This window comes from Antedon mediterranea, chromosome 4 (assembly GCF_964355755.1).
Source record: "Antedon mediterranea chromosome 4, ecAntMedi1.1, whole genome shotgun sequence".
NCBI lineage: Eukaryota > Metazoa > Echinodermata > Crinoidea > Comatulida > Antedonidae > Antedon > Antedon mediterranea.
Genome location: NC_092673.1, coordinates 1,283,687 through 1,307,951, shown reverse-complemented (window position 1 = coordinate 1,307,951; position 24,265 = coordinate 1,283,687). Strand labels below are relative to the sequence as shown.

The window sequence follows — 24,265 nt, the reverse complement described above, 5'->3', positions numbered from 1 at the left end:
GATTAAATTTGTATTTATTTTATATTTGACAGCGATATGATTCATGTTAAGTGTGGTCTGACATAGCATGACCCTCTGTATCCATCCACTAATTTTCCAGTGTAGTGTTTACGTAGTTATTAATGTAAATAGCCTACTAGGTCTGCATGTTGCATTATTTGCATATTCGTCTGCAGGTGTCCTTTATAATTATAATGGGGCATACAACGAGACAAACATAATAGCCTTGATTATAGATGCGTGTGGCCCTTGTTGTTGTTATCATTTCAAATTGTTTATTTTCTAAAATAAAACTCATACTGTTTTTGTTTGTATTTTGTCAAGATTTGAACGATTTTTGCAACAAACATGGCGGTGAACTGGGGAGGTCTTATCGGTGTCGTCATCTTTTACGTCATCATCTTAGCAATTGGAATTTATGCTTCCAGAAAGAATAAAGGAAAATCATCTATGGAAGATGTCATGCTGGCTGGACGAAACATTGGGATGTTTCTCGGTGTTTTTACTATGACAGGTCATAATTATTATTATATCATAATTTATAAATCTGAGTCGTTATTAAATTGCATTATACTAATTGATCAACTTTAAGATATATTGTCCCCTTGAAAATATAATTTTAAAAAAATACCTAATTAGAAACTAATATGTGTTTATATGATGTTTGAAGAGAACTGTATGTACGGTTTTCTTTTTATTTTATTGAAATCAATTGAATATATTTTCATGCTTTAATTTAATTAGGCTAATAATTTATACTTGCCATTTTATACATTTATCACCAATTTTGGTAAGTTGAAAGAAAATGTATGTTTATTTATGGCAAGGTAAACATTTCAATATCACTGTCTACAAAAGTATATATTACTAGTATTTAATTTTTGGGTGGCTTTCATGCATGCGGCCTTTGCTTCTTCTAACTTTTAAGGAAGGTCAGTGTTTGCTCGCTCTTCCCTGATTGGTCCAAGCTCGCTCTTCCCTGATTGGTCCAAGCTCGCTCTTCCCTGATTGGTCCAATCTCGCTCTTCCCTGATTGGTCCAAGATTTAAGATTTAAATAAACTTGTGGCCTGTCAGACAAAGGTTTTTGGTTAAAATTAACCGTTTCTTTTGTCTTTATATAAATGAAATAATTATGTTTGTTGATTTTTTTTCTACAGAATTAAAGCGAATAAACTGCAATGGCCTATTCAAAATCTGATTTTATTAATCTAATTTTTCATGCTTTTGGGGGACATACATCTTTATCTATTCTTATAATACTATAGTCTTAACTATGGCGGCGAAGAGAGTTGTTAGATTGCCTTATGCTATCGGCCACAAACGTAAGATTTAATTTTCTCTTAATAAACTGCGTTTAATTAAGAGAAAATGACCTAATTTGATGCTAATCTGAACTGCTTCATTCGTAAATAAATATGTATATTTTTATTACTATTACAGCAACATGGGTTGGTGGCGGGTATATCAACGGTACAGCTCAGTCGATTTATGATACTGGCTTAATTTGGGCACAGGCCCCATGGGCTTACTCTCTCAGCTTGTTTATAAGTACGTGCTTTACTTCTTTTAATTCAACATCTAATTTTACGTATAAAACATCTCACTGTGCAATAAAGTGGGCCTAAGTTTTGACTTTCCCCAAGTCTGTAGTATATTCTCTTTTTATGTTAGTGTTAACGTTTTGATTTTTGTTTGATCTCAAGTATTATACGGAAGCCCATTCGGGCCACAAGTTAACTATATTTTAAAAGCTGTTATCTGGCGGCCGCCACTTAATTATCTGACGGCCGCCAGATACATGTCCCGTCACGTGAAGAGCCGAACGTAAGGGTAAATGGGCCGAATAAAAAAGAGCCGAATGCTGAAAGAGCCGAACGTAATGGTAAATGGGCCAAATAGAAATGCGCCGAATACTGAAAGAGCCGAACGTAATGGTAAATGGGCCGAATAGAAATACGCCGAATGCTAAAAGAGCCGAACGTAATATGGTAAAAGAGCCGAATAGAATTAAGGTTTGCTGCCGGAGGCGGCGATGGCGCTCCATATGCAACATCGCCTCTGATCCAATGCACGTACATGTCACGTGACGGGACATGTACTAATTATTAAGTGGCGGCCGCCAGATAATTAAGTGGCTGCCGCCAGATAATTAAGTGGCTGCCGCCAGATAATTAAGTGGCGGCCGCCAGATAATTAAGTGGCGGCCGCCAGATAATTAAGTGGCGGCCGCCAGATAATTAAGTGGCGGCCGCCAGATAATTAAGTGGCGGCCGCCACATAACAGCTTTTAAAATAATAGTTAACTTGTGGCCCGAACGGGCTTCCGTAATTATACATATATGAAGTATATGTCAAAACACATTTTAGAACTTAGACTAGTCAAATATAGGCATGGTGTAATAATTATAGCTGTAGATAATAATTATTATTTCTTGTCTTTTAAGATGGACTGTTCTTTGCTACCCATCTAAGAAAGCAACGTTACGTAACCATGTTAGATCCATACCAGATTAAGTATGGCGACCGAGTAGGTGTACTCATGTTTTTGGCAGCTTATTCTGGAGAAATATTTTGGTCAAGCGCCATTCTAGCAGCACTTGGTGAGTTCCAACATTGACTTTTATACAGTAAATATCGTAATCTTTTATTTTATAATTCCTGAAAATTTTAAAAGTGTGAAATGTATCTTAGGACTACAATTCCGCTAGTAGTCGTTCACTTTCTGAACAAGACTTAATTGGGAAATCCTTAAATATTTACTTAAGTTTAATACCTAGTATTTAAGGGAAATATCTCACTTAAGTATGGTTAATGAATACATGTTCTTTCTTTCAATATATATGACGTATATTTTGCAGGTTCAACATTCAGTGTAATACTTGGTATCGACAAAACGCTTGCTATAATCGTATCAACGTGTATTGCCATGTCTTACACTCTCTTTGGAGGACTTTATTCAGTGGCCTATACTGATGTCCTCCAGTTAAGTTGTATATTTTTCGGATTGGTACGTGAATTGAAATGTTATTTTAAATGTCATATTTATTTGTAAAAATGGAAGACAACGCTGAGCTTATATAAATAATAGCTGTCGTCCTCCAGTCCATGCTTGGTTCCCACTAGAGACGCAGCACAAGGACGTAACGCAACGTAAGTGAGTTGACCAATCACAAGCTATGGATTATTCGAACTGTCACTTGCCATTGGTCATCAACACGCTTGCTTTGCGTTTAAATCCTTCCGTTGCGTCCTAGTTGGAACAAAGCTTTAGGCTTAATCTGCATCTGTATCTTGCTCCAGTTTAACTTACTTTGATAACTTTACAATTGTCTGAATTATTTTGTTTGTGTATTTTTAGTGGTTGGCGATTCCATTTGCTATGACAAACGAGCATGTTACGAGTATCACAGAGACGAATTGGTTTGGCACCTGGGAGAACAAATATACTGGTGTCTGGATCGAGGGTGTTTTGCTGTTGGTACGTCGGATAACTTCTTTGTAAACTATAGTTAACAGATGTTTTCAGCATATATGCATATGAAATTTTAGTTGTTTTGGCCATGTTATACTTCTTGGTTGATTGGATCAGATAAAATCAAACCACACCACCGCCTGTTGTTATAGTCATTGTTTAAAGATTCATTTTCATAATCGATTAATATCATTGCTAATAACATTCCTATAGGCCTAGTTTTGCCACTGGAGGATTGTTCATTATTTTTCTCAATTGCTTTAATTTTCAGAGTCTAGGTGGAGTACCATGGCAGGCGTATTTTCAACGTGTTTTGTCTGCCAAAACCCCTCGTTATGCACGAATTTTGTCGTTTGCTGGTGCCGCGGGATGCATGATTATGACAATTCCATCGTTTCTCATGGGCGCCATTGGAGCTAGTACTAGTAAGTACATTTATGGATAAAACCGTGATATAACTAAAACTAGTACCATAAAGCGTGGTTCCCACTACGCAACGTACGCAACCTAGAAAATGCCCTTCCAATAATTCTATTTGTCCCCACCTGCATCAATTAAAATCTGCGATGTTTGCAGCACTGTTGCGTCGTCGGTTGCCACTTGTTATTACGCAATAAAGAACTTTGCTTCAATACGTCCTTTATGTTGCGTCGCTAGTGGGAACCAAGCTTATGGAAAACCTTTTAAGGAAATATTTACTTAATTATCTTAAAATCTTGTTTGCTGTATAGATTGGAATGAGACCGCGTATGGCCAAGAAATCACAGACAGCAACATTGTACTTCCTCTAGTGCTACAATACCTGACTCCTCAAGTTGTCTCCATCATCGGTCTTGGAGCTGTCTGCGCCGCTGTGATGTCATCAGCCGATTCGTCACTACTTTCAACAAGTTCGATGTTCGCTAGAAATGTATACAAACGTATAATAAGACCAAATGTAATTATATTTGTATTCTTTTAAATTGTAGAACACATTATTTACACAAACTATATTTGGTTTCGACTATAGAAGCAGCAAAAGGACATAAAGCAACGTAAGTGAGTTGACCAATCACAAGCCATGGATTATTCGAACTGTCACTTGTCATTGGTCAATTCGCTCACGTTGCGTCTACACGTCCGAGAGTTGCGAATAAGGGAACCAAGTTGTTTTTTGTTAATAAATTTTACTTATTGTATTTTTTTTTCTATTTCAAGGCAAGTGAAAGAGAAATCATATGGGTTATGAGATGCTCAATTCTGGTTTCAGGAACTATCGCCAGTACTTTAGCAATAACAATTGATTCAATTTATGGACTCTTCTATCTGTGTTCCGATTTCGTATACGTCGTACTTTTCCCTCAACTCGTCTGCGTAGTGTATGTCAGTTTCTCGAATACGTACGGTGTGCTTGTTGGTTATTTTCTCGGGCTGATACTGCGACTTGGGGGCGGTGAACCGCTTTTGGGCCTTAAACCTTTTATAGAATACCCGTTTTATGAAAATGGCGAGCAATTATTTCCGTTCCGGACATTTGCGATGCTCGTTTCACTAACAACGCTGTGTGTCGTATCGGCTCTATTTCATTATTTATTTACTAATAATATTTTAGATAAGAAATGGGATCTGTTAAAATGTGTGACAAACATTCCATCTGAAGAAGATGAGAGGAAAAACGCTTTCAAAACGCAAAATGGTCTTACTGTTGATGTGGGGTTATCTATGCTAACTAATAATGAATGATTTATTAAACACAATAAACTGATAAGGTGTATATGTTGATGTTGGGTTATAGCTAAGTAGGCCTAAATCACAATGAATGACTACTCAACAATAAAGCACTGATAAAGATTTATTCATTATCGAATTTGCAAGTATAGAGAGAAACTCATTAAGTCACAAATTTAATAATTATTCATTATTTGTATTAACGCTAGACTCCGTCATGTACCGTCTGTTTGTTAATTAAGTGTACACAATAGATTCAATAAAACGTATATCTAATTTTTAAGTGTTATAAAGACAACTGTTGAGTTTGGAAAGAAAATAGGTCGATAGGCTTACATTATCATTTGGTTACTAGGCTAAGACGCGACCGCAACACAACGTAACCCCATTTAACCAATCACTATACTGGTTGATTGTGATTGGTCCCCGTGATTGGTCAGCTCACTTTCGTTGCGCGTATATGCCATTACGTTGCGCGCAAATAATTGGAACCAAGCTTATAATGAGCCATGAATCATTAACCTACTCCTTCAATAAACTTACTTTATGATAAATATTGTTTATTTTTCTTTTGTATAACATAATATTGGCTTTGTGTCGTTCCCACTAGAATGCAAGGACGTAAGCAGCCGCAAATTGACCAATCAAAGCGATGGATTATTCGAACTGTTGCTTGTACTTGGTCAATTTGCTTGCTTTGCGGCTTGCGTCACGTTGCGTAGTTGGAACCAAGCTTTAGTTGGCTTCATCATGGATTACAACTGTTATACTGTATAAAACGCAAACATATTCATTTACTAGACTGCTACGCAAAGCTTGGTTTCCAAATACAAGGCAAACATGCATTTCATCATAATAAGGACGTGATATAAATATCTAAAGGTTCTCAATTGAGAGATGCAGCGCATAAAAAACGATAGACGCGCAAGGCGGCGGCACGAGTTGACAATAAGCCGCGCGACAGTGTAGGATGATCGCGTCGCGGTGGTGGTCATACATGGACATTGTAGTAGTGTGTGCATTTATCGCGTCAGACAACCAAGTTTTTCGATATAATTGTTTTCAGAGCCTAAAATCAGTGATAAATGTGCATTTTGCCGTCATAGGCTGTAAAATGAGTCGTAGTCGTAAAACTACACATGATCATGATTTAAAACATTAACTACGGTATACTTCCCAGCAAACACGTAACGTTCAGCTAACGTTAATTTTGGTTACAGCGTCTAGTAGGTTCACTATGAACGTTCGTATAACATTCAAACAATGTTCATTCAGAGAATGTTTTTTCATAATATCATTTGAACGTTATAAGAACGTTCTGAATAACATTGTTATTTACAAAGCCTTATTATTAGGCCTATTGATAACATTTACCTAACGTTTTATGAACGTTCAAAATAACGATAAAATAATTTACATAACGCTATTGATAACATCTAACTAACGTTATAAGAACGTTTAGAATAATTCAAAATATGTTATTTACATAACGTTATTTATAACATTTACTTAACGTTATAAGAACGTTCAAAATAACGTTTAAAATAATATTTACATAATGTTATTATAAACGAATGTTCATTCTGCAATTTAAAATCGAGAAGCATTACCAACCTTAATGATAATAGGCCTACCAATATTCATACTGTATGTTCCTTAAACGTACGGGGATTAAGACAATCAAACAAAATAGGAGACTTTTAATGGATGGAAAAATGATCATAATATCATTTTTCTTCACAAGAAACGCCACATTGACGTAAGCTGTGAACATTACTGGTGGAAGAGTGGGGGTCTAAAATCTATTTTAAATCATGTTAAAACAAATAGTGCAGGGAGCCGTAATGAACATGGTAGATTTTTTTTTATTATAGAAGAAGAATTTTACGCTGGTCAATGTACATGACCCAAATAAAGATGATTCATTTTTTTTTATTCATATGGCACACCAAATTTTAAACTAAGATATCTTTATTTCCGAATAAATGACAGCTTGGCGCGCCATACTTTACAAAACATTTCAACAACAAATCACAAAAACATGGTGGTCCCCCACCCACAACACCATGATTCATATACCGAAGAACAATGTGTTTTTTGTTATAGGTAGTACCTTGATAGTTGCTGGAAGTGCATCATTTATATTGTATAATATACGCTATGTTCTCAACAGGTTAAAAAAGTCTCGCAAAATTGAAGATCGCATCGAAAATGGTCAGTTTAGGCTAGGCCTAGGCTACATAATGTCGAATGATACAAACAGTACATAGGTATGCCTAATCATAGTACAGTAGGCTAGTAGTACGCCTCCTAGGACTAGCCTACTAGGGCCTAGGCCACCCAGACTAGATAAGTCTTGCTAGCCTAGTAAGTAGGCAGGCCCTAGGTAGTAGGCTTGGCCCCAGAGTAGGCGGTCTACTACTACTAGGTAACGTAAGGCCTACTTATTAGTAAAATGAATTGGATTAGCAGACAGAGCGTTAATTTAATATTTTATTATTAGAATCAACCTGAGTTTTTGGCGTGTATTGAAAGCAGGACTGTTCCATTATTTTTTTATAGTGGTGTCAAACATTCAGATTCAGATAATTATAGGCCTATACCATATTATTATTATCCTTGTATCATTATAGTATACGCCTTATTCATATTGTGCAGTGAGTATGGATAATTACTGCTGTACCTTTTAGTTTTTAGAAGTATGGATACAGTACTGTATCTCTAGACAAACATTTTAAGATATTTATTATTTATATATTTTTCTAGTATATTTTTATATATGTGCCTGTGAGAATTCTAAAAATTGTCTTTGTAATTTGAATTTGCTCAAGTATTGTCTTGCAAAATGTACAATTCAATACCTGAGAGGTGAACACAAAATAACACAGAACATAGGCCTAGGTAAGATTCTTGAACACCAACAAATTGTACAAATCATTAAATCACGCGTCTAACGTTTTATTTGTTTGTTGTTCCAGAGATCAGTATTGATGATCTTTCGGTGCTCACAAGATCTCCGAATGCAAGTCTAAGAAGAAGTGCTGAGCAACTGCTTCTGGATAGAATAACTCAAAGTAAGGGTCCAGGAGGGTTTAGAACTTGCCTCATCTTATGCAGGGTCCTCCTAAATACCAAGTCCTATAGATTATAACCAAGCCCTACAAGTACTGTATAAAGTGTAAATTATACAAATATATCCTCCATGATAATATACAGTTGGCTAAAGCGGTGGTGGTAGCCGCCTTGTTGTGCGCTGAACTGTGAAATACCATACGTTTCCTCTGGTCCACTAAATCGAATCCTGTTGGTCCCATATATAGTGCAACTTAAAGAATGCAGTACACTCTTCGAAAATGAGTAAGGGGTAGGGACTGTCTCCTAGTGCACTGCTGAATTTACCACCAGAGGAACCTAACCAGAAATAAGTCTACAGACTTGGTGGGCTATCCTTGGTGTGTATTACCATATTAACCACAAACAAGATAAACTTTTTTGATACATTTCCAAATTTCGCACACTGGTGGCAGACAATGTTATGCCACTCATGTTCCTTAGTCTCTAAATTTTTTTTTTTACAGTTTTCTCAACGACCTAAATATTACGCCTGACGCCATATCAAGACGACTCGTCTCGTCAGGACCTTGTCGTAATGCTGTCTGAGTTACATTAATTTACTTTTCTTTATTTAGAGTCACAGTTTTGCTATGTACTCAAAGAATGCTACAGTTCAGACAGTGAGCGTGCTCACAAAGGATGCACTGTTCTTTGTGTTATTCTTAAAAGTAGTAAGTGCTGTATAATTACTTTATTGTGTTATATCAAAGAAGAAAACATTTTGTAAGAGCCTCAAAAAACTATTTGTTACTGCTAGATACCACCACTATTTTTTTAAACCACAGCTGAATTATGACATAGAAATATGAGCTTCCTCATCGCGACGGAAACAAAATGTGACAGTAATTTTAAAACGATTAAAATGCTGCGCATGCGTACAGTGTAAGCCCAGTATGCTTCGTTCTGTTGATTGTTGCGACTGACATTCACTCTGACCTAAAGCCACAGAACGTTCTTAAACATGCCCGCCTGTCTGTTAGCTAGGCCTAGGAAAAGGCTTACCATCGTAAGTTTTTGTCTTGAAAGCAAATACATTTAACAATAGAATGGAAATCACTTCATACTCTAATTTACCGTCTCATTTCGTATTTTGTCTTGATGCAAAAGCTCACTAGGCTATATGATTACAGTACTTATTTTTTGTAGTATCTTGCTACATTAGTCAAGCTTCCTTTGACACAGGGTACTACGCTACAACATCACTGATACATTAGCTGTGGTTTGATTGAAACATTTAACTGAGAACACGGGGCCATTACAGTTACATCCAAATATTTGTGTTTCCATATATATATATTTGTAAATCAACAATTTCAGCCTTCGTGCTGCATGTTTTTTACTATATAAACCTGAATAAATAAATTTAAAAAAACTTCTTATAATGATTCTCATATTAAATATGTTTTTTTCTCTAGTTGACTGTAGATATCTTAATTTAGACCGTCAGGTTGTACAAACACTTGGCTATTGTTTGCTTCGGTCTTTACAACCACGCTCCAACATTAACAAATGGCAGGCAGACCATCAAGCGACGTGTGAGCGAATTCAACGTATGACACTAGCAGCCATCTTTGATTTCGCGTGTAATTCAGGTAAAACAAGTTCTGACTTTGGAAAGAAAAGACAGGCATGATAGAGCAAGGTTAAGAAATCAGTCTGATATTTAAGAAGGCATGGTTTTGACACTTTCAAAGTTGTAATCCCCTAAACATAGCCGTTCATACATGAAAATTAATTAGGTCATCTTTATTACATACAGAGGGCAACTTAAAAAGGCTACTTCAGCTCACCACCCGGCCAAATTTTACCGGTCCTTGAGAAGCCTTTTTAAGTATCCTTTCCAGGTAGTTTTTTAATTACACGTAATCTCTTTCTGTTCCGTTTATTCTACACCCCAACCAAGAACCATGTTGAATTAGCGTGTTGTATAAACAAGCCCTAATTTACATATATATTAAAGAAGTAATTTTGGTCTCAATGTGAATGGTAGCCACATTTCCCATTCTGATGTAGTCCCACATGGCTCAATTTCCATTTGAGAATCATAAATGTATATTAACCATCGTAAGGACTTGGCCAAATTATCCAATAATCTAACAACAATAATTTGATGTTTTACTAGATTTCAAGAAAGATGTATTAGTTGAGGAATGTCCACTGTTTATTGAAGTTCTTCTAAAACTTCTTCAGAATACAAGATGTAAGGAGGTTATTCGCTTTTCTATATTTGTTATTCATCAGTTAAGTTTACATGGTAAGAAATATCAAATTCTTTCAAAGTTTTATGTTTTTAAAAATATTTCTGTAAAACGACAACAAACGGAGATAAGCCACAATGTATAATAATAATGGTAGTGTTATATAGGGTTATACAATGTTTCTAAGTATTTTAACAATTTTTTTCCAGAAACATTGGTTGAGGAAATCATTGGAAAAAATGGGTTGGAGGTTGTAGCATCAATGATGCAGTGTAACTATGGTGATAATATTATTCAGAGATTATGCCTTCAAATTCTTGTGATTTTTATCAATAACCTACAACAAGGTTTGTTAGAAGCATTCTTTTCTTTTTTCTTCATTATTCTTGTATCGTTATGCTTACAAATTAATTTCATTTTCACTACTGCATTGAAATTATATTTGCACACTAAATTATTAATTTGTATTGGTTATTTTAAATAAAGCTTATGATAATACAGGTTATGACATGGGTCTTATCACTAGGAAGCCAGCCTTTGTTCAGAAAATTAAAGATCTAGGCTATGCCTACTAAGCTACACACTTAGCCTGGCCTAAGCCGTACACTTCCGTCGGACCAGAATCTGTGGAATAGCTGCACAGACGAGCATGCTACTAGAGATTACAAGATGATCCCAAGGTCATTATATCATACGTTCACTGGCACGTCAGCGTAAATGTCCACATAATCTAAATGTTCATATATCTGTCGACGAGTAATAATCCACTACGACCTATGTGGACCTGAACTTCACTTTTATTACTCAAATCTAAAAGTCCCTAATAGTATAACAAGAGTAAATTCTAAGTGAGGCTCAATGTTATGCTCTCACGTTTATTGCCAAATCTTCATTTGATTATTTGTCTTTTTCATTACAGAGAAAGAAAAGAGCAAAAAGGGTTTACAAAAAATAGCTGATAGTGGTATGTTGATGCTGACAGTCACATGTCTGAAGTCAGGTGACACAGAGCTTGTTTATTGGGCTGCAGCTCTTATTCATGAATTCTCTATTGCTGGTAATCAACATTTTTTTCACATTCTTAAATAAACATTAATCTGTTACCGTACTTATGCATCCATAAACTGAAGATCATTTTATAGTTGGTATATTTTTTTGTTTTAACAATGAATTTGATATTTGTATCTGTAGTTACAGTAGAACGCCCTTTTAAGGGGACGCTTTAACGGAACGTTTTAGTGTGAAACAATTGTGGGGTAATATATGTTTTAACACTACAGCAACCCTATTCAGACGATACTGCTATTAAGTGGTCCCAAAAGTGTTCCCTTTATAGTGTTTATACTGTATTTGTATGCTTAAACTAAATCCTTTTTCTCTTTTATTTCAGATTTCATGCATGATGAAATATGTGAGACACCATTTTTGATAAACAGTTTACAGAAAGCTCTCCAGACAGGTGGAGAGGCATCAGTACAGCTTCTTGTTCTAAGGGTTATCTGCTTCTTGTCTGCTCATAATGGTAAATATACAATTCTCCTAAATCAAGTTCCCAATTCTTTCCTATTACATTACATACTGGAAATTTAAATATAACTTTTTTAACTTTAGGCTCTTTCATGAAGACAAATTTCAAATTATGTTATCTTGACAATAAAGTTATCTTGAATCTTATTTTGAATCTATATATTAAAACTGAAAATCTGGGTAACCAAGTATTTTAAAGCAGAGTTCCTTTTTTGGTTTTAAAAATTAATTTTTCACTAGCTGTCTAAAGCTCTGTCTACACTATCAAACTTTATGTGACAACAAAATGTTATGTGCCCATGTATGGAAATGATGATATCACTACCATATTTGGGCATACCACTACCATATTTGGGCATATCACTACCATATTTGGGCATATCACTACCATATTTGGGCAAAATGGTTTTGGAAAATAGTTTGATAGTGTAGAGCTTTACAATCGGAAATTGATTTAATAACAAGTTAATTGAAAGATATAAATGTTTCCAAATTACTACATGCAATAAATTTAATGTATTTGAACATGATGATGATGATGATGATGAGAAACTACAGTTAAAACCCAAGCATATTTCATTTATTTAACTTATTTAATTCTTTGATTTTGACAGATAAGTTCAAACAGCTATTGATAAACCAGACAGGTTTGATTGAGCATATCCCAACATGCCTTGCAAGTGGTGAAAAGGAAGTGATGCATTGGTCACTTGACTTGGTGCATGGTATCGCCATGACCGGTACGGTGTTGAATAGTTATTGTAACTAACATTATTTTACTGTACTATTCTACAAATGATTAAATTAGTCGACTCTCCCAATAGCAGACTGTCCCTGAAAACCAGAAATTCTTTCCTTGAGGTCAAAAGTTTCCAACTTTTTTCCTAACATTAAGGCCCCGTTTCTGCTGCCAAAAATATACCGTATATATACGGTATATTTTATATACGGTATATTTTTTGGCAGCAGAAATGGGTCTCATAAAAAATATACCGTATATATATGCGGTATATATACCGTATAAATATCCCCATCGTTTGTGGATATTATACGGTATATTCCAAAATATACCGTATATTTCGTACCCCATTTCTGCTGCACTCAAAATATACCGTAAATGTGGCCCGACTCGTGACACGAGGTCAAAAACTAACAGAGCGCGACGCGTTTGTTTTGGTTTTTCTGCTGCATTGAAAGTTGAAACACACGTGTAAAAGCAAGCAACAGATCAAAATGTCACTGTGGACCGAACAAATCACTATTTTTGCAATTCAATTGTGGGGGGAAGCGAAGGTTGGGGGGGGGAGACTGCATGGCAACAGAAGAGATACCGAGATTTTAATTACAATAAATCGAATGTTCTTACACGACAACAACGTGATGTAAAATCATGGTAAAATACTGTATAATAGAAAATGGAAATTAAAACGGCAATATAGGATAATATAGCATAATATAAACTCAATTTGAATAACAGAGTTTATTTATAGTGACATTTCTAGATTGTGCTTGTATGTGCGGTGTAAATTCGTTGCCACTTCTGCTCATTAGATTTAAAATAGAAAGCAATGCTGTCATGTAACCTCACTACACGAGACTCTAGGTCAATCCATACTTCCGTCTCACGAAATGCATTTTGGGTAATGAAAGCCAACTTTTTTACAACCCACCCACGAAGTATGTGCAGCGGAAACGGTGCACGAATTTCATATACGGTATATTTATACGGTATATTTATACGGTATATTTATACGGTATATTTTGGGTTGGCAGCAGAAACGGGCCCTTAAACACATTCGTTAGTGTTTACAGCCACCCAGACATATTATACCAGCCCAAGGGTGTGTCTAGTATTGTTTACTATATATAGTGTAATTTATGCAATATGCAAAACCAACTTGTTTGGCAATGCTGATCTAGTTTACAAATCATTTTAAATATCAAAAGTAATATTTGTAATAATTTAGGTAGAAGAGCTCTGGAAAACCTTCTTAATTTTACCAATGATAAAATAATAGAATCACTTATCAGCATCATAAGGACGACGGACGACACTGTTCAACTGCGCCTCCTTGCTGAAACGCTTGGATTCTTCTGTTCGTGTGGTAAGCTCTACAATAAATATAATTTGTATTAATTTCAATAACTTGCTTTTAGCTAGCAACCATGTTGTTAAACATTACTGTATTTTTATCAACATTAAAGATCTGCTATATCTTCCATCTTAATTATATAGTCAACTCTTCCCATAAAAAATACATCAAAGTTTTCTTTTTATACATTGTGAAAAATTTTATAAAACTGGAATTTCTGGAAAAGTACTACTGTACATCATTTTTTGGAGAGCATGGTATCGTCTCGTTAATACCCAGCTATTTAAATTCTTTCGTTCTACTACAAAGTCAGTCATGTGTAGGCCTTATGGTCGTAGGGAGATGTTAAAAACAGACAAGACAAAGATGTGAACACTTATTAAGCCAGTTAATATTGATTTTTTTTTTTCCATTTTCAATTTTTATGTACAGAAAGTCTTCATTTACGTGTAGTAAAAGCTGGTGCATTAGTTGGTATTTTAAAGTTCTCTGAAATGCATGATCCTGACCTGGTCTTTTGGTCTGCTGCCTTGCTGCTTAACCTTGCCATGACTTCAGGTAGTAATACCATTTTTAACATCTGCATAGATTGTTACAACTTGCAACCAGCTTTGAACTCCTGATTTATTACACGTTTCGTATGCGAACCGTGAAAAATCTCTGGAGAAATTGCGAACTATTTGATTACTATGATTGGTCAGTTTAAAACCAGGGCAATAAATGCACGCATGCAGTAACAACTTGGGACATCTCGGAACAAAAAAACAGACCTCTCATCTGTGTGTTTTTCTCAAGGGACCCCTGTGGGAGATTTTCCACAAAATTGTCTTCACACTATGCAAACCTGGTTACAACTTGATACAAGTTGTTACTTTTTGCAGATGTGAAAAGTCCAGTTTTAATGTTAAATGTTAAGTTATTAAAAAAATAGTATGGATCAATAAGTGTAGTTATCTGATTTTCACAGATAAAGTAAAGTTGTATATTCTGCAAGCTGGTGGTCTTCACACTTTAATGGAGTTAGCACTTGGTGACTATGACAACAGTCAGGTGACTACAATGGCCGCCAAAACTCTTGTCATGATGGGATATGTAGGTATGTTTTATTTTAAGCTCTGTCTAAACTATCAAACTAGTTCGACAAAAAAGTGTGATGTGCACAAATATGGTAGTGATATTCCCAAATATGGTAGTGATATGACATCATCATGTCCATATATGGGCACATCACATACAATTTGATAGTGAAGACAGAGCTTTAGTTCATGTATTTGTAATAAGCCATTATCAAATCAAAAAGCACTAATTATTGTTACAATTATTTTAGGTTTTATTTTATATATTGATTTTTTTCTTTTTTTAGAGGGTGCTCTCCCAATTAAAGTTCATTGCGGCGTTGATATTGCCAAAGTCTGTGTTGTTGACAAAGATTTTAACCTCAACTCTCATGGGGTATGTTATACTGTAATTGGTTTCTTTTGCATTTTTCTCTCTCAGAACTGAATACACTTACAGTGCAAACATCCATGTCTGGAAGTTTTAGAAACTGATTTCAAATACAGTTATTTGTGACCTTTTATAGTCATAAACAACTTCAGAAGTAAAAAAAAAAAATGATCGTAACTTTGTTTTAAGTCAATTATTTCAAAATATCATAAGCACAAAATGTTTACATACCTCTTCAATTATGTTTAAAATTTGATATTTTTTCTAATAGATCAGTGTTATGATGTGGGATACATTGCATAGCTGTCAATCAATTCATCAAAGTTTCAACCTTGACACCATGTCTGATGACATGACCGCCATTAAGATACCTTGTTTGGAGGAAGCTGGACCAAATGCTATTGGCAATCTTGTTTTTATGATAATTAAAGGAGAATTTGGACCAAGACTTCTCAAAGGTAAAGCTCTGTCTACACTATCAAACTTTATGTGACAAAAAATTGTGATTTGCCCATATATGGACATGATGATATATCACTACCATATTTGGGTATATCACTACCATATTTTAAGGCACATCACACTTTTTTTGTCAAACTAGTTAGTCATCATTATTATCTTGCTATAAGTTTGATATGAACTGGCGTAAATTAAATGAAGTTTAATTTAACAGAGATGTTAAATTAAATATGAATGATTTTATTTATTTATGTCTTTATATTATAAATATGAATAATATTTTTGCTTCAAAACAAAGAAAAATAAGCCTTATATTATTGTTGTACTGTTTTATAGACTTGAAAGAAACCTTGAAATTCAGTGAGCACACCACAGTAACTGGAACATTAACCTCTGATCTTTTGAGCCTTCCTGTTGATCATATGTGTGTGATTGTAAGCATTTTAGATGATGACAAGAAACTTGATGTTTGGCATATTAGTAAAAGTTGCAAAGAGATAGATCTGCAATTAAAGTTCCCATATGGTAAACTATCAACTGGTTTGAATTATGTAGCTTTAACCACCCTTAAATAGAATAGATGAATAGATTCATTTGTCATTGCCATGTCAAATATAGCTATAATACAATTAGTGTCCTTGTGTTTTATTAAGGCCACACCAGGAGTATTTTAACATTTATGCAGTAAATAATTTGGGTCATTATTTTGTCATTTGGTCATTGATCCACTCAATGACCTTTATGCGACCAAACAAAGTGATACATTTAAGCTATTAATTTCATTTTACAGACAGTGATCAAATAAAGATCAAAACATGGCTTGCCTCTCGTTATTTGGAATCAGTTTTATACTATGTTATTTTAACAATATCAGAGCATCATTAAGCATTAAACTAATTAGCAATGACACTTAAACTTGTAGTATACCAATTTTCATTCTTATTAATCATCCAAATTTGTTTTTTATTTGGCAGAACGCATTGTAAAGAATCGTGTCATAAGATTAGTATTGGATCCAGAGTTGAAGCTGCTACTGTCCTTACCGCTGACCTGTCCAATCAGCCGAGCGTCCAGTCTAGAACTTGTAGAGATTGTAGCAAGACCGGATTATTACATTGACGTTCTTTTACAGTATCAATTGATTCCTCATTTAAGCTCTCCAATTTGGTAAGTACTGTTTCAATTTGGTAAGTACTGTTTCAATTTCAAAGTTCTCATACACAATAGAGATAATTATTATAGTGAACTATAATATCTCTATGCATACACTAATGCACAGATGGTCCACTCCTCCTAAAGCTCTGTCTACACTATCAAACTAGTTTGACAAAAAAAGTGTGATGTGCCCAAATATGGTAGTGATATGCTCAAATATGTTAGTGATATGACATCATCATGTCCATATATGGGCACATCACATTTTTTGTCACATAAAGTTTGATAGTGTAGACAGAGCTTTAGATAAATCAAACTTGAGTTACCTGTATATAACACATGTACGCTGCAGTATGTGAACTTTGCTTGAGATCTGTAAACAAAAAGTAGTATTAAACAAAGATTACTTTTTATTTATTTTGTAGGTATTGTTCAAAAAAGGGTGTTGATGAAAGCCAAGGTGAACCGGTTTTAGTAGCTCATTGTCTTGGTGCCCTGAAGCTTCTAGTTGTCTTGTCTGTCAATGGTATTTGTTTTTATTAATGTTTTCATCTAATATTGTGTTTTTAAAAGTAAGAAAGTATTTAAGGTTAAACATTTATTTACACTATGTTGGCCAGTGGAAAATCCTATACAAATGGGTATAGTGTAAGGAAATGTTTAATTCAAAATCTGTTATGATGTAAAGAATATCGCTTAAAGAACCATCATGATGTTTGTCCAACTACTGAGTAACCTTTGGCTGAAATGGTTAAATCAATAACCTAACTTTGTTTCCTATAATATTAATATGACCATTTTATTTGTGTACAATTCAATTTCATTTTCAGATGTATATCGTAAGAAAATGCTTTTACATGATACTGTCAATGCAGTTGCATCTTTGCTGTATGAACTTGTTAGTGTCTGGCTTAAAGCTACGCTGGAAGGGAGTCTAGCATCCACAAGACCATTCAGCAGGTCTGGACATGAGTCTAATGTACCCAGCAGTTTGTAAGTTTTCCAAATCTCTGTTATTTTTATTTTATGTCTTTAGGCACATGTGTCCAATAATTACCAATAGCAAATAATTCACTTGCTGTGTTATCAGAAGATGGTAATATCCCTGATACAGTGGCTATTTTGTGAACCAGTTCACCAGTGTAATTCTCCCTAGTTGTCTCAAATAATGAACTGGTTTCAGTGCACAAAGGTTATAACTGTGTACACTGGGCCTACGGTTTATTGTCCTTCCACCACCATAACTAGAGAGAATCTCCCCCAAACCCATGCTGATATTGTTGCCTCTGCCTTAACCTCTAGCCCATTTCACTGATTTGGACTTATCTATGGTATTAAAAAGAAAAAACTCTCCTAAAAAATGTTTGCCTTTTATATATACACACATTTTTCTTTGAATAAATTAGATATTTCTGTGAAACGCGGCAGGATAGTCTAGCAGACAGCATTAGTATAGACAGTATCCAAGATGCATTATCAACCGTGTCTACCAGCACACCGTTCAGACCGGTTGCTAATGTTGGTGGCGCTAGCACTGTTGAGAATGTTGGTTATGGCGACAGTACGATGTCAGAGTTACCAGGAGGTACTGTAGCATCATAAATGTTACACTATTGCTAATTAAATACATATTATATTAACGGTCTTTCACGTCTGTTCCGGCATGGTTCCGGTCCAGCGCTGGCAAGTCAAAACGAACGTTAATGTTTTGTTTTCATGCAGGTACGCGCATATCAATCGGCACATAGCCGTGTGGAGATTCATGCAGGACCAGAACCGTGCCGGAACAGTTTTTGTTTTTGTTTTTTTCATCATTAAAGTAATGGGAGGTGATAATACAATATTAAAAGCTGTTCACATTTATTAATGTAGACTGTTTAAGAATAAATACCACAGGGAACTGAAAGGATTTTGAATAAGACTTAAATGTATAATGGGATATTTATTTACCAGCTTTAGTTTTAAACCAAAGCTTATTGAGATTGATTAGGCACAGTAATCATGCAGTTGATTGTAATTAAAACTTAACCCAAAAACAGCTGTGAATTCTGCCACCATGCCGACTAGTTCTGTGATGATTGTGGGAACTCATAATGATGAAGATGAAACTTATTTACATTTTCTTTTAGGATTTGCTCAAATTGAGCATGCAGATGTCTACACTTCGTTAACACTACATTCCATACAATTTCTGGTTAATTTAGCTGCAGTACAGGATAAAGGTAATTCATGATACTTGTAACCAAAATTAAATAAATAAACTACATTCGGTTGAGTTGTCCGATGATGAGGCTAGTAACCCAAACTTGTGTGCTCACCCTGCGGAAAATCGACACAGCTTAACAAAGTGCAGAACTATGATTAATTTAAGGTCTTTCACCTTGCATGACTCCAATAGAAACCGGTCTTCAGACTATTTAGACTACCCTCGATAAATAAATAAAACTGACAAGCATCGTATTACTATTTTGTTTATTTATACAATTTTTTATTAGAATTGTTTAAAGTTGTGCAGATGATGTTAATTAAGACGGGAGCAATACATCTCATATGGGCGTTACTTCTGAGTCGGGACAATTTGAAGAAATCTATCAGCGTATGTTTTCAATTGTACAGTATTTATTCTTAGCACCTACAAAAAGCTGAAAACATATGAATGACTCTCTTCTTCTGTTCAGGCATCTTAGCTTTTGTATCTTTTATTTTTCGGAAATCTTCAAATTTAAACTGAAATATTTTTTAAATTCAAATACATAATCAGTTTAATTTAATCACCCTGTTTGCATATTATTATTTCAGATAGTACTACTATAATTTGTTTTTTCTACAGCTTGCTATCTGTTCAACATTGTCGCGATTGTCAACAGTAGAACTAACTCATTGCGATAACTGTACGGTTCGATTAGACTTGACAACTAAAACACCAGCGTTGATTTGTAGTGGCAATGCATTGGATGTTCGCAATGATAGCTGGACATTTGAAAGCATACTTGGAAATATTTCTGTACCAAGTGCAGGCAAACACTTACCAATCGGATGGTACTTTGAGGTACGCTACCCTGTATACTGTATTGTTGTATATAAGTTTATTTATTCAGGTTTTTATATTGAGACAACAAAACCACCTATTATTGAACTTTATTGAATTCATTTTTGAGGACAGAAAAAGACCTCCTTTATGTAATTATGTACTACTACTGAACCTCAAAAAAGATGAAACATGGGGAAAGAATAGCATTGATGCTATGAAGAAATTAGATTTTAAAATGGACCTAAATCCACAAATATAATTACTGTACTATATCACAATATAAAACAATCAAACAAGCCATTTAATGATTCAATTTGATTTTTTTCATTTTCAGGATATATTAGTGGACCCTGTTATAATTATTAAATATCATTACAGTAGATCTAAATGTAAATCTTTGTACTGCATTATATGAAACCAATTTGCTTTTATTTAAGTCAGTCACATTTATTTATTTAGGTAGAACTATACTCTTCTGGAATAGTACAAATTGGTTGGGCAACCAGACAATGTTCTTTAGAACCTGAAAAAGGTAAGGCTCTGTCTACACTATCAAACTAGTTTGACAAAAAAGGTGTGATGTGCCTAATATTCAGCGCTTAGAGGTTTCACAATATTAGGCGCTATATAAATCCAGGATATTATTATTGTTATTATTTGTCCAGAGTTTACAGTAAATTGTAAAGCAACAAAAAAAAAGTGTTTTCATTTCAGTTAAAGTATTTATATTTCGTAGGGATGGGCGTAGGAGATGACACTGAATCGTATGCTTTTGATGGAGCCAGATGTAAGATATGGAGTGGGCCAATCACAGAACAAATGGTAATACAATAGTATACAAATAATGAATGTTTATGAGTGCAATGGTACAAATAATGGCATGAGGTGAATGATGAAAGGTTTATTATATCAACAAGGCGACCGTAATCTATAGAAACTAGATTAAACCAGTTACAGACAAATCTGATTAAAAGTTGGAGACAACTGTAACTGTTTTATAATAATATTAGAACTCAAGCCCATAGCCAGGATATTTACAGAGAGTTTTTTTTTCTTCACAAAAAGGCCCTTCCCTTTCCTTATGGGGATCACCCTTGGGTACACCACCCACTTGATTGCCCCACTCCCACTTTTATTACAAAAATAAAGATGATATTATTATCATAATTTCAGAACAATGATTATGGAAAGGAATGGAAAGAAAGTGACGTCATTAGTTGTTTGATTGATAAGCATGGAAATGTCTCCTATTGGCTGAGAGGTCTCAATATGGGCGTGGCTTTTAAGAATATAGATTTGAAAAGATCCTTTTACCCAGCATGCTCCTTATCAACAAATCAGCAAATTGCTTTCAACTTTGGGGACAAGCCATTCAGGTAATCACAAAAGATGTTGTTAGCATCTGTCTAATGATGTTGTAGAATTACCTTTAATGTGATCTTTAATGTAATTCACAGCTCAAAAATTAATTGTTTAAAATTCATATTATATCACTTGCACTGGCTGTTTTACTTTATCATTTTGATTTAATAGGTTTTTGCTTTTTTTTTGTATCTCCATTGAGATCCAGCCACTGATACCCACAACATTGTCATTTTTTCAGTAATTTTCCTTTGGATTTATATATATATACAGTATACACAGTATTCTGATTTATGTATAATATTTATATACTGTTAGCATCACTCTGCTGTCTCCTAGTTAAATTTCACTTCACCAATTATGTAGCATAAAATAAAGGTTGTGTAATTTTGATTTATTGCATAGATATGGTAATCTTATGCCACCTGGTTACGTTGCATATCGTGAAATTATCTCCACACCAGTTACCTTCTCATCTCGTTATCATGACGTTCCTGGAGTGTCATGGTGGGTTCCATTTCAAGAAGAGGAGGAGGAGGAGATCGACATTGACCTTGAAGATGAGACTTTGATTGAAGGAGTAAATGGAGGTGGAGAAGAAATGGCAATTATCACAAATGAGGAAGATCACACTTTTAATGAGGATTGTATGTATTTGATGGGGGGAGGAGGAGACAGAATGGTACCAAAAAATGATGGTGGTATGAAACGCTTGCAACCTAAGATGATTTCAGATAGCACTTGTGATTCGCCGTCGCCTTATTTTGATTCCAGAATTGAAATACAACCAATGAAATCAGTTGATGATAACACTGATTTAAATCAACCAATCAGACATCTTGATGAGAGCCCTTCATTATATTATGAAGTAGTAGTGACAGCAGATTCACCAAAGTAAGTCTATGGAGATGAGTGGGGCCATATGGGCGGTGGTGAGAAATTAAACGTGATTCAGACATTCTTAACAAAGAGTTTATATATTGATTGGCTAGAGGGTGGACTCCAATGTAATCGCAGTTAAAAAGTGATTCTTCATGGAGAATTAACCAACAGTATGCCATTTGAATCAACCACTTTAATACACCAGTCACACCTTCAATGCAATCACACAGTACTACGTATGCAAAATTGCTAGAAATTTACCAAGAAATTATTCATTTTATTGCGATTTAGTTTATAAAATTTCTCTGTGCTCCCAATCAGGAGTTCACCCACTATAGCCAATCTATATATAAACTATTTTTTTTACAATTTGTTTCCTCTTTTTAAGATCGGTTGCTGTTGGATACAGTAGTATTGAAGGTACAGATCAAGTTTCTGGTATCTACAGTGTTGATGGTAGTCTCCAGTTACCAGATGGTACTAACATTCAGGTATTACAGCCTTCATTTAAGATATTTTCTTCACCCTACCAAGAAACAGTATTTCAGTACTAGGTTTTTGGTGATGAAATATTTACAATTTATTTGTTTTTATGTTCTAGTTTGGATGTAATGGTAATATAACTATTGGATGTGGTTTACAGCTTCCTGCCGGCACAATATTCTTTACCGTCAATGGACATTCAATAAGTAAGATTCATTTATCACCTGGGCAGAATGAGTATTTTCTCTCATGTGTTCGGTGTGGGAACCGCCGATTGTTTGGACGTTAACAAAGTTCATTTTTTTTAGGGGTGGGGCGTTGGGCCTTGAGTGCTACCCGTGACAAAGGATACAGGAAGATCAATGTGCATAGGCCTGTAATATGCCTATAGACGCCGATTGTGATCAATAAAAGTTATAAACATCATAAGATGAAAATGTTTTTTTATATGTTTATAAAATATGTATTGATTACTTTAATAATTGTTTTGATTTTCAGATAAACTGTTCTACTTTGCTAATGAAGAAGTTGGTGTGTCACCAATTGTTCCAATCACAGACACCCAGTTGTTAGACTTCAATTTTGGCAATAGGATGTTCTTGTACAGTCCAGCAAACTCTTTGGAACAGAGACTATCAATGGCTGCACTTCTGCATGATTTTCAGCAAGGCAAAATAGAGTCCTGACAAATGGGAAAACAATAGGATTTATAAGAACTAAAAATTTCAATAAAAATAAAAATGTTTAATTTAAGGAATGATTTAGGAATAATATGAAAAATGAAATTTTCCTTTCAATTAATGACAATGACAGTATACCAATGAAATCATCCATCTAATCGCTAAAGCTCTGTCTACACTCTACACTATCAAACTTTACGCGACAAAAAAAATGTGATGCGCCCATATTATGGACATGATGATGTAATATCACTACCGTATTTTGTCATGTCACTACCATATTTAACACATTACACTTTTTTATCAAACTAGTTTGATAGTGTAGACAGATCTTAAAGAAACATAGCATGCAATAGACCTGGTTATGTAACCCTAATTCTCAATGTGTTTTTGAAGTGTGTGTGAATCGCAGCTGTTTTCCGATAAAATAACATTCCTTTACTCAAGACTTTTGTTAAAATTCCAATTGTTGTATACATTTGTTTGTATTTATGTTAATAAAATAATTATAATGGTAGTCTTATAGTGCCTAATACAATGTTTCTAAGCACACACAAAAGTGAAGCAGAGGAACCATTTACATCACTCCGTTTTCCAACACTTTGAGAGTTTGCTGGAACAAAATTCACAGGAGCTTGAGTGAAAAAGGCACTG

General features: G+C 34.7%; 2 protein-coding genes and 1 long non-coding RNA gene across 3 annotated transcripts; all 3 read left to right on the top strand.

Moving 5' to 3' along the window:
- The first annotated feature begins 327 nt into the window (after window positions 1-327).
- On the top strand, window positions 328-5,679 carry LOC140047501 (high-affinity choline transporter 1-like). Its single transcript, XM_072092543.1, has 8 exons — window positions 328-514; window positions 1,443-1,550; window positions 2,447-2,602; window positions 2,861-3,009; window positions 3,361-3,480; window positions 3,746-3,899; window positions 4,206-4,411; window positions 4,672-5,679. Exons 1-8 carry the CDS (start codon window positions 349-351, stop codon window positions 5,194-5,196), a joined length of 1,584 nt encoding a protein of 527 aa, XP_071948644.1. The 5' UTR covers window positions 328-348; the 3' UTR covers window positions 5,197-5,679.
- Window positions 5,680-7,348: 1,669 nt separating this feature from the next.
- LOC140046118 (uncharacterized) lies at window positions 7,349-8,914 on the top strand. Its single transcript, XR_011844735.1, has 3 exons — window positions 7,349-7,395; window positions 8,160-8,255; window positions 8,871-8,914. It is a non-coding gene; the product is annotated as an uncharacterized lncRNA (long non-coding RNA).
- A 780-nt stretch (window positions 8,915-9,694) lies between these two features.
- On the top strand, window positions 9,695-23,622 carry LOC140046117 (uncharacterized). Its single transcript, XM_072090646.1, has 26 exons — window positions 9,695-9,887; window positions 10,418-10,549; window positions 10,703-10,840; window positions 11,413-11,550; window positions 11,884-12,015; window positions 12,635-12,760; window positions 13,988-14,125; window positions 14,546-14,671; window positions 15,081-15,209; window positions 15,477-15,565; window positions 15,831-16,017; window positions 16,355-16,543; window positions 16,993-17,185; window positions 17,599-17,699; window positions 18,004-18,166; window positions 18,580-18,758; window positions 19,303-19,395; window positions 19,669-19,769; window positions 20,004-20,222; window positions 20,664-20,736; window positions 20,941-21,026; window positions 21,378-21,580; window positions 21,972-22,460; window positions 22,837-22,939; window positions 23,050-23,137; window positions 23,430-23,622. The coding sequence occupies exons 1-26, from the start codon at window positions 9,695-9,697 to the stop codon at window positions 23,615-23,617; spliced, it is 3,996 nt and encodes a 1,331-aa protein (XP_071946747.1). The 3' UTR covers window positions 23,618-23,622.
- Window positions 23,623-24,265: the final 643 nt, after the last annotated feature.

Bases quoted from the DNA above. Each gene is read 5' to 3' on its own strand.
- LOC140046117 (XM_072090646.1), top strand. From the start codon at position 9,695: ATGTTTTTTTCTCTAGTTGACTGTAGATATCTTAATTTAGACCGTCAG. The intron at 9,888-10,417 runs GTAAAACAAGTT...ATGTTTTACTAG, and splicing joins TGATTTCGCGTGTAATTCAG to ATTTCAAGAAAGATGTATTA. The intron at 17,700-18,003 runs GTATTTGTTTTT...TTTCATTTTCAG, and splicing joins AGTTGTCTTGTCTGTCAATG to ATGTATATCGTAAGAAAATG.
- LOC140047501 (XM_072092543.1), top strand. From the start codon at position 349: ATGGCGGTGAACTGGGGAGGTCTTATCGGTGTCGTCATCTTTTACGTC. The intron at 2,603-2,860 runs GTGAGTTCCAAC...TATATTTTGCAG, and splicing joins CGCCATTCTAGCAGCACTTG to GTTCAACATTCAGTGTAATA. The intron at 3,481-3,745 runs GTACGTCGGATA...TTTAATTTTCAG, and splicing joins TCGAGGGTGTTTTGCTGTTG to AGTCTAGGTGGAGTACCATG.